The sequence below is a fragment of the Passer domesticus genome, chromosome 15 (genome assembly GCF_036417665.1).
Source record: "Passer domesticus isolate bPasDom1 chromosome 15, bPasDom1.hap1, whole genome shotgun sequence".
In the NCBI taxonomy this organism is placed as follows: Eukaryota; Metazoa; Chordata; class Aves; order Passeriformes; family Passeridae; genus Passer; species Passer domesticus.
In genome coordinates this window covers 754,835-767,997 of record NC_087488.1, presented here as the reverse complement: position 1 = coordinate 767,997, position 13,163 = coordinate 754,835, and the positions used below count along the sequence as shown (strand labels likewise).

The window sequence follows — 13,163 nt, the reverse complement described above, 5'->3', positions numbered from 1 at the left end:
TCTAGTTTTGAATCCCTTTATGATCTCTTGCACATAATTAACTCTACTTTTTGTGGTGCTTGTATCAGTGCCAGGGTGAAGATTTCCTAGGAGGGGAAACGTTTGCCTAGTATGTTAGTTAGAAGCTTTTGTAGAAACTTGAAACCCAGCTGTTAGAAACTTTTCACTAAACCTACAGCGATTAATTAAAAGATGCCTTTGGTAGTGGAAAGGAAAAGCTACAAGGAAACTGACAATTCCTATCACATAGAAGTCTGGGTTTGAATCTGTGGAGAATGATAGAATCATTACAGTTGAAAAGACCTCAAAGGTTATCAAGTCTGACCTTCGACTGGATACCCTCATGCCCACTAAATCATATCATGAAGTGCCACATCCACCCACCTTTTAAATGCTTCTGGGGATTGTGACTCCACTACTGCCCTGGGGAACATGTTTCCATGTTTCTTCACTCTTTGAGTGAAGAAATTTTCTACAGTATCCAACCTGAACCCACCCTGGTGCAACTTGAGGGCATTTCCTCTTGTTCTGTTGCTTGTTGCGTGTGAAAAAGTTAATGATGTTTTATCAGTGATTTGTGTTCCTCCAAAATCCAGTTACATGCCTCCTTTCTAAGAGGGTTTGTGTGTGAAACTTCCATGTACAAGTCTGGTATCTTCGGGAGACGATTTTAGTGCAGATTCCTAGGAAAAGTGCATCCCAAGCAGGCCATGCTGGAAATACCTTTCTGCCCCATCTTGCCTAACCAGGACAGGCCACAGGAGGCCTTTTTGCCTATTTGAGGTAGGCACTGATACAGCAGTGCAGCATACTGTGGTGGCTGGGCAGTGCAGTACTTGGAGTGAGAAGGTTGGGCATTGTGGTTTCTCTTAGCAAACATTGTCTCCTCCGCTGGACACTCCATCTCTGTCCTTTGTAAAAGAGCTGGCTGGTGTACCACCCCCTGTGTTAGTGTGTTTGCTTTGTCCCAGGGGCCTTGTAGCAGTTGTTTGCTGTGGTCACAGGTGAGGGAGGTGGCTGCGCTTGTTTCCCAGCCTAGGCATGACACCCAATGGTGATGATCATTACAGAAAGGCACGTGGAGGTCTGCTGTTACTAACAGTATGCTACAGAAGGGCAGGTTTCATCACACTTCCAAGATTAAGCAGAAGCCCTGTGCAGTAGATGAAGTAGGATTAAGTCCAAGTATGGGTGCACATCGCACAGAGAATCAATTTAGTTCAGCTCTGCAGGGACTGGAGATACCCTGAACCATTTTCTGATTCAATAAGCTGCTGCCACAGCCTTTCCGCCTCCACTGCTTGCTCTAGATTTTCTCCCACTGAAGCTTGGTCTCAAAATCTGTGCTAGCTTTTATGTTCAGAATCAAACCTGCAGCTAGTGAGTCACCTGCAGTTGCCAGAAAGGAGAGGATGAACAGAACACACTTAGAGACACCTAGCAATATGCATGATGCATTTATTTATATCTGTGTTTAGTTTTTGAATTGTGAGTGTGTTGTAATATGGGTATCAAGGGAGATCAAAGAATACAAATACTCTCTTCCTTGCTTAAAATTGAAAGTGATCCAAACCCTCGGGTTCTTGTTGTTGAAGCTCACCAGATTTGGGGTGGAATGTCATAAGTTTCATGTAGATGACACTTAAAAGCCTTATTCCTCACCCTGTGGTGACATCTCTAGTACCTACGAAGCTTTTATTTTTTTGCTGTGAGAGTTGTTTGCCGTGGCTTATTTTCCTCCAGTACCTTTGTTTCTCAGAAAGACTGACTTAAATTGGCTGGTGGTTCCCTGCACTTCCATGTTGCTCCAAATTTCTCGTACGGATTGAGCAGTCAGTTGTACCTGTTATGGCCACTGGCCCCCACCATCTTAGAGTTTCCCCAGGAGAAGTTACTACGCTAGCAGTAACACCATGGGACTGAGCAGCAGCACCAAGGAAGTGTGGGAGTTCAGAGTTCAGACAGCTGCCATGTGAGGGTAACAGTTGCAGTTCAGTTTCTAGTAACTAGTATTTCATATGCACTAGTGTGCTGTTGGTTTTCTATCAGAGCTTTGTACACAGCTAACACACTTTCCTCTCTCTCCCTGTTTGTCTCTTTAGCAGGAAGGAACGTCCCAACTCCCTGAATGTCTTCCCTCTCGCTGATGGCATGGTACGTGGGCAGATAGGGCCCAAGATCATCCCAACACTGGACCACTGGCACCTGAGTGACCTCGGCCAGCTGCAGTCCAACTCCAGCTACAAGGTTTTCTAGACCATCACAGAGCAAGGGTTTCCCACTCCTTCACTGTTGATAACATCTCACATTTTCATTAAGCTAGAGACAATCTGTGTCCGTAACCCTTTGCAGCCTCTCCCTTTGTGTTTGCTCCCATAGTAGCTGTGCTGGAGGTGGGAGGATATTCTTCTGCAGATCTGGCATACGGTGCAGGAAAGATTTGACGCAGCTCCTCATGCTGCTTTGTCTCAAGGATAATCTCCTTTACTTGGCTGGCCCCAAGTTGAGAGGGATGTGTGTGGAGGCAGTTGAGGGGGATTGAGTGAAGAGAAATCCTTCACTTCTTAATAGCTTGTTTGGGAGAGGGCATGGTAGAGCCTGTCCCTTCTCTCCTCTTTGGTAAGAGCAATGGTTCTGCAACTCAGGTGGGGCCAGGCATTGGGTTGCACTTGCCCTTAAGTGTTTGTCATTTTTGACTGATCTTCTGGCCTTCCTATATTCACTTAAAAGGGCTCCTTCTTATCCTGTCTGAACACCCAAGTCTTGCACTGTGCTTAAAGGTCGTACGTTCCTCCTATGCCTAGTCATTGCTCTAGACTTGCACTGTCTACCTTCAGTACATCTGTCACTATTACTGCTCTGCCTTCTGCACCAGGTCTTCCAAAATCCTCACAGCACTGCAGCTGCACTGGAGCAGCTCATGGGGCTTGCCTGATGCATCTTGTGCTCTGCTCTGCCGTTCAGGGGTCTCCTCTCCACTACTCAGAGATTGATCTGACAGATTAGGCTATGCATGGTGACCTGCATTTCCCAAGAGCTGTACATGTGAACTTGGCAAAGTCTTTGTGCTCAGGATCCCACCAAATTCTTGCCTTGAAATGATTTTCCACAAATTCCTGGTGATAGGTCTGAGAGCTACTGGTTTCTCTGCTGAGCACAGCTCAGTGTGTTCACTGGTATCTCACAGAGCTTCTGCTCTACTTCAAAAGTGTCTGATTAAATTTACCTTCACTTTGCTTGGAATTCATAGAACATCGGCTGTTTTATGTGTCACATGTAAAGACTGGCCTCCTTTTGAGAAGTTTTGAATCACTGATCCTGTAAACTGATCCTGTAAACTATCTCCTCTTTTGCCTCCGTAAAGGCAAAGAGGAGATAGAAAAGAAATCCCTAGCTTGTTCTACCCATTCTACATGTCTCCAGATTCTATGAATGGGCTTTCACATGAGGGACTCTACAGCAGTGGCCTTCTTGATGCATAGACAAATTGTCAATTTACTCAGAAAACAAAGTAGCAAGTTAATTTTTTTAAAGCTATGTCTGTAAAGCAGCCAGGCCTAGCACAGCACAAATGTCAGCACTTTGTCAGCTCTCTGCCATTGCGGAATTTGGAAATCCAAAATATCTTTGCCTAGGATGGAGGATTGGAATCCAGTCCTTACTGTAATGTTAGAGGCACAGAATTTTGGGAAATGTAGCAACTTGTAGAATGCCATTCAGATCCTAGTAATTTCTGGAAAGCTCTGCCTAGAATTAGGGAATAGCGGTGCCGCAGTACAATAACATAATAATGGATGGTGGAAATGAGGACAGAGCATGAATGTGTTTCTTCATACTAGTGCTGTGCCACCACAACCAAAATGTATGGAGCCCAGCCCACCTCTGGAATCAGTTATTCCTCAGGCTCCCCAGGCAGTGCTGCATACTTTAGTGTGAACAGACCTTCCAGTGATCAGGCTAGGCAGTGGGGGTTAGTTTTTGGAGAAGAGCTGGGTGGACACTGTGGTTAGATCCATCTTCCCCAGCCTTGCTAAGGTCTAATTCTTTCAGTGGTCCCACTGAGAACTTGCAAAAGAAGTAACCCAGCATCTGCATTGCAGGAGAATGCAGCAGCAACCCAGATAAGTGGGAAGCTTTGGTGTCCCAAGTTCAGGTAATAGAGGTTGTTCTTCTTTGGTCAGGGAAGACACCCTGCACAGGGGTTGGTACTAGGTGATGCTTAAGTTCCTTTCCAACCCAAACCATTCTGTGATTACTGACTGGATCTCTTAGTTATTTGGTGGTGATGGTGGTATCAGGCAAAAAAAATCTGGTTCCAAGAAAGCTTTCTGCAAAACTAGCAGGGATCTGCGCCAAAATGTATCGTGCTGGGATTCACGATGGTGCTTGTTAGGGAGATTCAGAGTGGGATGCTGGGATAAAGGAGGCAAGGATGGTACAGTGGACCTAAGGAGCTTGTGCTGTGGAAGACTTGGATGGGTAGTCTGTTATGGAGAATTTCCTGAGTATGGAGCAAATTAATGAATAATTAAAGGGTGCGATGGACTAATTTGCTAGTTCGGAATGGAGATTTTCCTTCCACAAGCTTCTTGCACACTTTGTGACTGAAATGCTATCTCTTAAATCCTCTGTATGACTGACTTCTCAAGAGGACATGGCTCATGCCTCCCTTGCCTCTTCTTCAAAATTCTGATATTTTGCTGACATCGCTCACACGTGACTCACCTTCCCAGTATGTACTTGACTATTCTCACTAGTTTTCCTTCTTCGTGGGGCCACGCTGTACTTACATTTTAAGTGTCCTTGTTTATTTTTTATTACTATTTTCTATTTTAGTTGTTATAATTATTTTATTTTTGCATTCAGTTTTACATTTATTTTATACAGTGTTTCGGAGATTAAAGTCCTTAACGTTTTTGTTTTTATGTACTATGCTTTCAGTGTTATAACCATACAATTGTGGCTTCTCATGGTGACATATGACTGCTATGAATGTTGGGCCTTCACAATGCATTTTGGAGGTCACTACTACACAATTGATGTTTAGGAGGTTTACAGGTATGGCCGTAGGTAAGTGGTGGCTGTGGAGATTATTCTTTGGGTGAGCTGTGGGTTTTGGAGAACACCTCCTGTGCTGGAGAGAAGTACAATATTTAGCATTAACAGAGCACTCAGACAATAGAAGGAAGATACCAGCTTCTGGGCTGTGAAGAGGAGCATGTTGGTAGTACATACATTTGGGAGGAATTTCTCCAGTGCAGGCTGGAAGGTTGATAAAGTGTGTTTTCTAGGGAAATACAAAACTCACATTTGTAACCAAAGAGTAGTGAAAGACTAGGGTAATTACTTAGTCATGTGTTCAGGGTAAGGGGCAGGTTATGTCAATAAGCAAGAAGTTACAGGATATTGCTGATACAAATATTACCCTATAGACATTGATGATCCAGGGCTTTTGAATGACATCTGGTTCATAAGAGCAAGGAATGATGGATGGAGTGGACGCACCTGAGTGTCTCTTACACAGCTAAGATGCTCCTGAACTTTGCTTATTCTCATAGAGTTAGAGTGGGTCCAAGAACATCCCTGAATTCTTTCATCCAACAGCAGTTTTGTTTGAGGAAAGGTTTTATGGTTGCACTTCACCCTTGATAATCTTTGTCCCTTTGTAAATCTGAAAGCACAGAAGACAAACTGCAGTTGAGGTTGTCTGAAGCTTACTGGAACCTGTTTATTATCAAAAATCTTATTTTACTCTTTTTTTTTTTTTCTTTACATACTGGGAAAGTAGCTCCTAAACCAGGAATATGAAGTAGAGGTGGGAAGTGTGGTTTTCACATGTAGCAGCCTAAGTGCGAAGTTCTCATCTCAGTCTTGTTGCTAAACCCAGCATATTTGAAGGGAGATGGTTTGGATATTCATGTGGGAATGTGGGTGCTATTTGGACTGACAATGCGGAAAATACACAAAATGTGGATTGCATTTAATGGTAGTGCCATTGTAAAAAAAACCTGAGTTTCCAATATAAGTGCGCAGGTGCAGTGTAAACCCTTAGACTTCCATAGTGCAGTGTGCAGCAAAGCATTCTAAGATAAGGATACAGAGGCCAGTCTAATTAAAGGAAGATCTTAATAAAATTCCAGATTTAACAAAAATAAGGCTGCAAAGGGTTAAGTCACCATTTTTTTCAGTCTTCTCACTCATCCCATGTTGGATTTTTTTTTGTCATGTTGTGAAGCTGTTCTTAGAACAAGAGAATGAGACTTCCAGATGAGCAAAGTGAAACTCTGTCACAGCTCCGAGGTTTGGGGGCTCAGAGCAGCCTCTGAGCACAACCAGGATCTCTCTAGTACTTGCACAGGAGGTGAGAGGCCAGTGGTGAAGATGAAAGCTGGGTCTGGATGTGCAGATGAATGCCACTGCACCCAATTGCAACTCACTGTCGCATATAACTCTCAGCATTAATTATGTCACCTCCCTGCAGGCAGTAATTAGAGCAGGCTGCTCTTAAGACTGGGGAAATCTTCTTTGAGTCTGAGAGAGGTCATGGTGCTGGTCAGGGCATTCCCTGTCTGATTGAAGTAGTGCTGCTTTAATTGACAAACACAGCTTCCAGTGTAAAACCCTGACAAAGCCTTGAAGCCTCCCTGTTCCTCAACAGGTGATGGTACAAGAAGTGGGGCTGTAATGTCTGTTAGAACCAAGAGCCATTTTGCACATTCTATACTGAGAATCCATCTCCTGTGTTCATTTCTCACCTTTCTGAATTCTTGGGTATTGTCATCCTGCCATTTGGAAGTGGGAGACCACACCTGTTTATGCTGTGTTCTCAAGCTGGAGCCATGTCTGCCTAGCTCTGCATAAGGTGGTTTAGGGACATAGGTCTGCTGTGTCACGACAAGCCAGAGCATCTGAGATCAGTGTCCACTCTGCTTCTGCAGTTCAGTGGCAAAACCAGTTTGCTGTTTTCTCATCCAGGTGTGTTGGTGGCTTACAGTAATGACATCAGCCAAGACTTCTAAGAGGCCACTTCAGATCCTTCCCAAGTGATATCCATGTTGCCTTCCAGCCTTGGGAAACACTGGCCTAGTTTGCTGCAAGTGCCAAAGCCCTTCAGCTTTCACTGTAGTCAGTGTGAGCTACAGGTGTTTTTCACTTGTGATAAGGCCACCTTCCTTGAGATCACATACCAGTGTGATTTGTGAAGATCAGTATTCAGTATTGAAGGGGTTATCAGCCTTATTGAAGAAGGTTATTAACCCTTTCTACAGGTGGGATTTGCTTGTTGAGCTCAGCATGAGAGCTTGCTGCTTCACTGTGGTGGTAGTGCCTGGTGTCACCAGCAAACAATGGGACATGTAACTGGTGCAATGAGCAAGAGCCATGCTCATAATGCTTTAAGGCAGACAGCAAATGAAACTTACTAAAATGTATAATTGTGCTTTTTCCTTTCTGTTCTGCCGCCCTGGAATTGCCACAGTGCCCCCAGGATGAAATGTCTGAATCTGGACAGTCCTCAGCAGCTGCTACGCCGAGCACCACGGGAACCAAGTCCAACACTCCCACATCATCTGTGCCCTCTGCTGCTGTCACCCCTCTGAACGAGGGCATCCAGCCCATCAGCGAGTATACCAATGGCACCACCAAGAGCAATAAGAGGGCACGAGAAAAGCGGAACAGCCGGAACATGGAAGTCCAGGTCACACAGGAGATGAGAAATGTCAGCATAGGTATGGCATCTGGAGCTCAGGTACTTGGTCACTAGCATAATCAACTTCCCAGTGTCTGTCTGTTACAGGGAGAGGCTAGGAGATTGCACTGTAAGTATAGAATTTGAGGAAGCCTGACTTGGAAAGATACATGAATGAGACAGGGTTAATTGGATGTTAGCAGTTTTATGCATAGTAAATTTTTGAAAACATCAGTTTATATGAGTAATTTCACAAGTTCACAGAATGGGAACAGGTGACTGAGTTCAGTTCCCTGCAGTGACATGCATTTGTGTCTTGGAACCTCTTTCATGAGCACTCAAGTCATGTCTTAGGCTGAGCTTTTGGGAAGCTGTTCCTGGATCTCATCAATATGAAAGTTAAAAGCTTATATTTAGTTTTCTCTCTGTATTTATTCATAAGTATTTTATATCCAGTTGTTCAAACGCCAAATTTGTCAGTGAGATTAAATAATTATTTTCCCTCTGTACTCTTATCCCACACACTGATTTGCTTAAAATAATTGTATCTAGCTGTTTTTCTCAGCTAAATGAGCTGATGTTTTTAGCTTCTTTCTCATATAAGAACACTCCCAAATCTGTGGAAGTTACAGTTGTTGTCTCTCAATTTTCCAGGGTCCTTTAGTAATTTGAATTCATGATTTCTTGTGAGGAAAGCCATTCTTTAAGCTTTAGCACCAGGCTGTTAAATAAATAAATGATTTAATAACATGATAAATCCCTTCAGCTGTGCCCATGTAGTGTCTGAGCAGGTCTGCCCTGGATTGTGAGACTTCCAGTGGCCATCAGAAATGAGAAGTGATCTGTTTTACAGGTCATGAACTTAAAATACAAAAGAACTGTAAGATATATCAAAGGTCATTAGGATAATCTGCAGGAGCACAGAGGTAAACTTAAGTCTATGAGGTTGGCATCTGAACCAGCTGATGATCTTCTTACCCAAGTTATTTCTTGGGAAGCAAAAATTATAACTAAGTTATTACTGAAGCAGAAATTCCTCTGCTAACATTCACAAGCTGGTTCCTAATGAAGTAAGACCATAAAGCAACATATGGCATTTTTTGCTGTAGCACTGAAGGAGAATTGCCATGACTGAGTCCCAGTATGTATTTTCCTGAGGGGGCCCTCAGGGTCACAGATGTCCATCTGTCAGAGACTAGGATAGTTGTCCATGGAAGCATATGAGTTCTGAACAGCCTGATGTTAGATTGTGGTCTGGCTGTGATCCTGGCCAAGGCAAGACCATGAAACACTTGTAACAGGAAAGCTAAACATGGATGTCAGTAGTTTGAATGCCCTATAAATACTGTGATTTTTACAGTTGCTGCTTTACAAGCTCATTAACTATCAACAGTTTTCTTGGGTCAAAATCATCTCTTTTTTGTATGTGTGCAATTGTGAAGTGGAAGCTTTTTTTTTTCCCACTTTCTTGGTGGAAGTGTGATATTGTGGAATTTGCTCAAAGCAGATAGTTATGGCTTCCTTATGTGGTCTTCATATTCAACCTTTCAGCTATTTCTCACCCCTAATATGAAATAAATTCTCCATGCTTAGAAGTAATACACATAGTTGAATTTTAATAATGTATTTTATGCATCTGTAATTAAAATGTCTGCCAGTGATGCATGTGCCTTAGAACTGAACTACCGAAAATGGTACTCAGAGGTATTTGTAGAAAAGCTTCCCAGCTTGGTAAAATAGAGCTGAGGAAGGCTGTGCTTGTGTTAGACCTGCTAGATGTGGATGTCTGCTTTCACAACAGATCCACATGACACTTTGTCTTCCAGCCTGAGTTTGCTGCCAGCTGGCACAATGCCAGCCTGAAAGAAATGAACACTTCAGTTGTCATGGACTTTGTATATTTGGCTACTGAGATCATCTGGAAAGGTCAAAAATGTCACATCTAAGTTCATTGAGGGACTAACGTAATTCACAAATTAGGTCATTAATCTTCCAGGAATTCCTTGTGTGAACAGGCACAATGTTCATGTTGCTTGTTCAGAATAGGTGCAAGTCTGAGCTTTTGAAAGTTTGGTATCCAATAAACAGGACTTGACAAGAGGAAGAAATTCCTTATTCTTTAAATATTGGCTTCAGGTTGTAGATTACACACAAACCAGATTTCATTTATTGGTTTTGAAGTCAAGTTTCACTGTAGTGGGTATCTAAACCAGTGCAGACTTGAAAATTTATATTGAAAACCTATTTCTGTTAAAACTAAATAGTGCCAGTTCCTAACAATAGTAATTTTTATGAAGCTGTACAGAAAATCGCTGTGTTACCTTCAACTCAGCTAATGCTATATAGGGATGGAGGAGTTTTTTATTGGCAGATAAAAAAGGAGTTTTAGAATTTATTTCAATGGATAAAATATTTCTGCTTATCCCATTTTAGTGAGTGTTCAGGGCAGTGACTTTAGTGATGCTTTGGAATGGGGGTGGGAAGGGGAATGCTTATGGTGTTCCTGTTCTGGAATTGAGAGACCATCTTCAACCGCTTGCTGTTCCGATTTTGAACATGGCACCATGAAGTTTTCAAATCTCAGTAGTCAAAGCTGTAAAAGTCCCTTGAAGAAATACTATTCTCTGGAAGTCCTGATCCTGTACATGGTATGTACTGTCTTACCTAGGGATGGGCAGCAGCGATGAGTGGTCCGATGTCCAGGACATCATTGATTCTACCCCAGAGCTGGATATGTGTCAGGACCCCCGCCTGGAACGCACGGGTAGCAGGTACTGATTGTGACTTTTCCCTGGGTGCTCTGTCACTTGGCTTCATGAGGAGTGACGAATGGATGCTCTGGCTCATAGTGAGCTCACAGTGCAGCTGTTTGAGACAGTCCATATATTCTGCCTAATATTAGAGGATCTGACCTGCTTTGGGTTCTCCAAAAGGCAGATGCCTGCTGGTGATCTGCAGGAGGATGTGTGCAGCTGACCCAGGACTGGGCTCATGTGCCTTACTGGTCAGGGGGTTTGGAGAGATGATAGAGCAGCAGAAGTTTTAAGACAAGAAAAGAGAACGTGGGCTTAAGCTGTCAGGAATAGGGAAAAGGTGCATTTGTCCAATAAGAGCTCAGTTATGAATTGCATTTTAAAACCTCAAGTTTCTTTAAGTTCTAATTTTTTCAGGTGTTTGAGGAGTAGAGGCAGGGCTGCCCCCCAGTAGAGGACAAACAGGTAACCTCAGTAATCCCAATCCAACAGGCACTGGGCAGGGAGGCTCAGATCACTGATAGTGAGCCCTGTCAGCAGCTCTAGACAAAGCAAGGGTGTGAATTCAGTCTCAGTGCTACCCATGAGCAGCAGGAGACAGGACTGAAGACAGGTGCATCTTAGCAAAGAACTGAAGGCATAGGCATGAGGTCAGAAGGAGCCCTGGGAGCAGTGGGTAGGTGTGGTTCCCAGGTGAGGCTGGTCAGAGCAATTATGACCCGTCAGTGCCCTGAGCAGTGGTTACAAATCCTCAACACAGTTTTCAGAAGAATCATCAGACTTTTACTAAACTATTCTGCTGCTCTGATCCCTACCCATCACCCATTTTGTTCTAAATAGGAGGCTTCCTAAAGACTATTAATTTTGGCACCACATTGTTGTGAGGTGTAGGTACCTTGATTTGTTTTTACTCAAGTTTACCTTTTACCCTTGTCCAGTGGGTATTTTGGCACTGTATCAGCAAAAAACCTCCCCAAAATGTTACAGACGTGCAGAAAATGCAGTACCCTGGCAGAGTGAAGGCAAGATTAATCTAATGGTCCCAGTCTGGACTGGATTTGCCCACCCTATTGAGCACCCCCCCTGAGAAGGGTAAGAGCAGCAATAACACCTGCATTTCTCAGCTGCGAAAGCACACACGGTTAAGCTCCCCTTGAGACATAGGATACCTGCACTATTTTTAGGGTCAGGAGGAATCTAGGGAGTTGAAACTGCTCTGTGTGGAGAAAACAAAAGCGACTGATGAGATCAGATTAAAATTTGGTCAAATCCAGGGGAAAGAAGGAAACAGAGAGTATTGATGCACTGGAGCTTTTCTCCAGGTGCACCTTTCTCCAGTTTTCTCTACTCCAGGTGGTCAGACTGGGAGCTACAGGAGACACACTGCTGACAGTGTGTGTGCTGCTCTGAAAGCAGAGTGCTTTCATGACACATGTAGCTCTGAAAGCTGGATGTTGAACAGGAAAGTTCAGTCTGAATTAGCTCTCCAGGTCAGACTGAGTGCTGGTTTCTCTTGTCATTTGTGCTGACCATTGGATTGTGTGAACTGATTAATTGCAGTGCCATCACAGCACCATTTGTACTTCCTCAGTGCTCTCAGATGTCGTAGCTACAATATCAGAGGCAGCTACTACACTCCATTTATAATCACTAGGATTGTTTATGTGATGATGAAACCATACAACTTGAGATCATCTCAGTTGATGCTGACCTTTCTGATAGGTTGCTGGAGAAATTGTACAGGTGCTGCTCATGCTGGTTGATGTTACTCACACAAGGCAGGGCACTGCAAAGTGTTTATAACCCATATTAAGACAGTTTTTTAGAGTAGACAGCTACAATCCCAGAAGTTCTCTCACCTGCACCTCCTGTAACAACTCTTTGCTGCTTTGAGCCATGAGGCTGTCAAGAAATACAAGATTCTTGATGGTATCAAAGACACTGAGAGGTGGAAATGTGCTGTCATCTGATAAGACTAAAAACTATTACCTTTGATTTACCTTTAATTAAATACATTTGGGGACATGTGAAGAAATGCTTTTCAATGCATAGGCTTACCCAAAGGGAAAACAGACTCTTCAGACTGATTGCACAAGAAGGACATGAAGCTGTTGGAGCAAGTCCAGAGGAGGCCATGGACATGCTGCAAGCCCCTCTGCTCTGGAGCCAGGCTGGCAGAGCTGGGGTGCTCACCCAGAGAGGAGAAGGCTCCAGGGACACCTCAGAGCCCCTTGCAGGGCCTAAAGGGGCTCCAGGAGAGCTGCAGAGGGACTGAGGACAAGGCATGGAGGGACAGGACACAGGGAATGGCTTCCCACTGCCGGAGGGCAGGGTTAGGTGAGATATTGGGAAAAAAATTCTTGTCCATGAGGGTGAGGAGGCCCTGACACCGGTTGCCCAGAGCAGCTTTGGCTGGAAGTGTCCAAGGCCAGGCTGGACAGAGCTTGGAGCAACTTGGGATAGTGGGAGGTGTCCCTACCCATGGCAGGGGGTTGAAACAAGGTGGTCTTTAAGGTCCCTTCCAACCCGAATCATTTAATAATTCTGTTATATGGGGAATAACACATGCTATTTTCTTTACTCAGTGTGCTTTCTGATTCAGTCAAGGGTGAACAGATGGGTTTTGATTGCAATAGTCTGAGATGCTCGGTATTTCAAAGATAAATATTTGAGCTTAAATGTTGCCAAGTAACAAGATTCCTCTGTTTTTTTTTTTTGCTTCC

General features: G+C 43.7%; 1 protein-coding gene and 1 long non-coding RNA gene across 33 annotated transcripts in view; both read left to right on the top strand.

Moving 5' to 3' along the window:
- Positions 1–13,163, top strand: part of MAPK8IP3 (mitogen-activated protein kinase 8 interacting protein 3) — a 64,332-nt gene that overhangs the window by 17,742 nt on the left and 33,427 nt on the right. For 17 of the 32 annotated variants that reach the window (XM_064390156.1, XM_064390175.1, XM_064390160.1 and 14 more), the window contains 3 exons: positions 2,103–2,247; positions 7,478–7,727; positions 10,356–10,458. In XM_064390156.1, the coding sequence (XP_064246226.1) occupies positions 2,103–2,247; positions 7,478–7,727; positions 10,356–10,458 (498 nt within the window). Of the gene's footprint in view, positions 1–2,102; positions 2,248–4,957; positions 5,071–7,477; positions 7,728–10,355; positions 10,459–13,163 lie in introns of those variants that run through there. The other 15 variants (XM_064390174.1, XM_064390146.1, XM_064390161.1 and 12 more) reach the window with 4 other exon arrangements.
- On the top strand, positions 10,478–13,160 carry LOC135281370 (uncharacterized). The gene is made up of 3 exons (XR_010348028.1): positions 10,478–11,327; positions 11,428–11,532; positions 12,493–13,160. It is a non-coding gene; the product is annotated as an uncharacterized LOC135281370 (long non-coding RNA).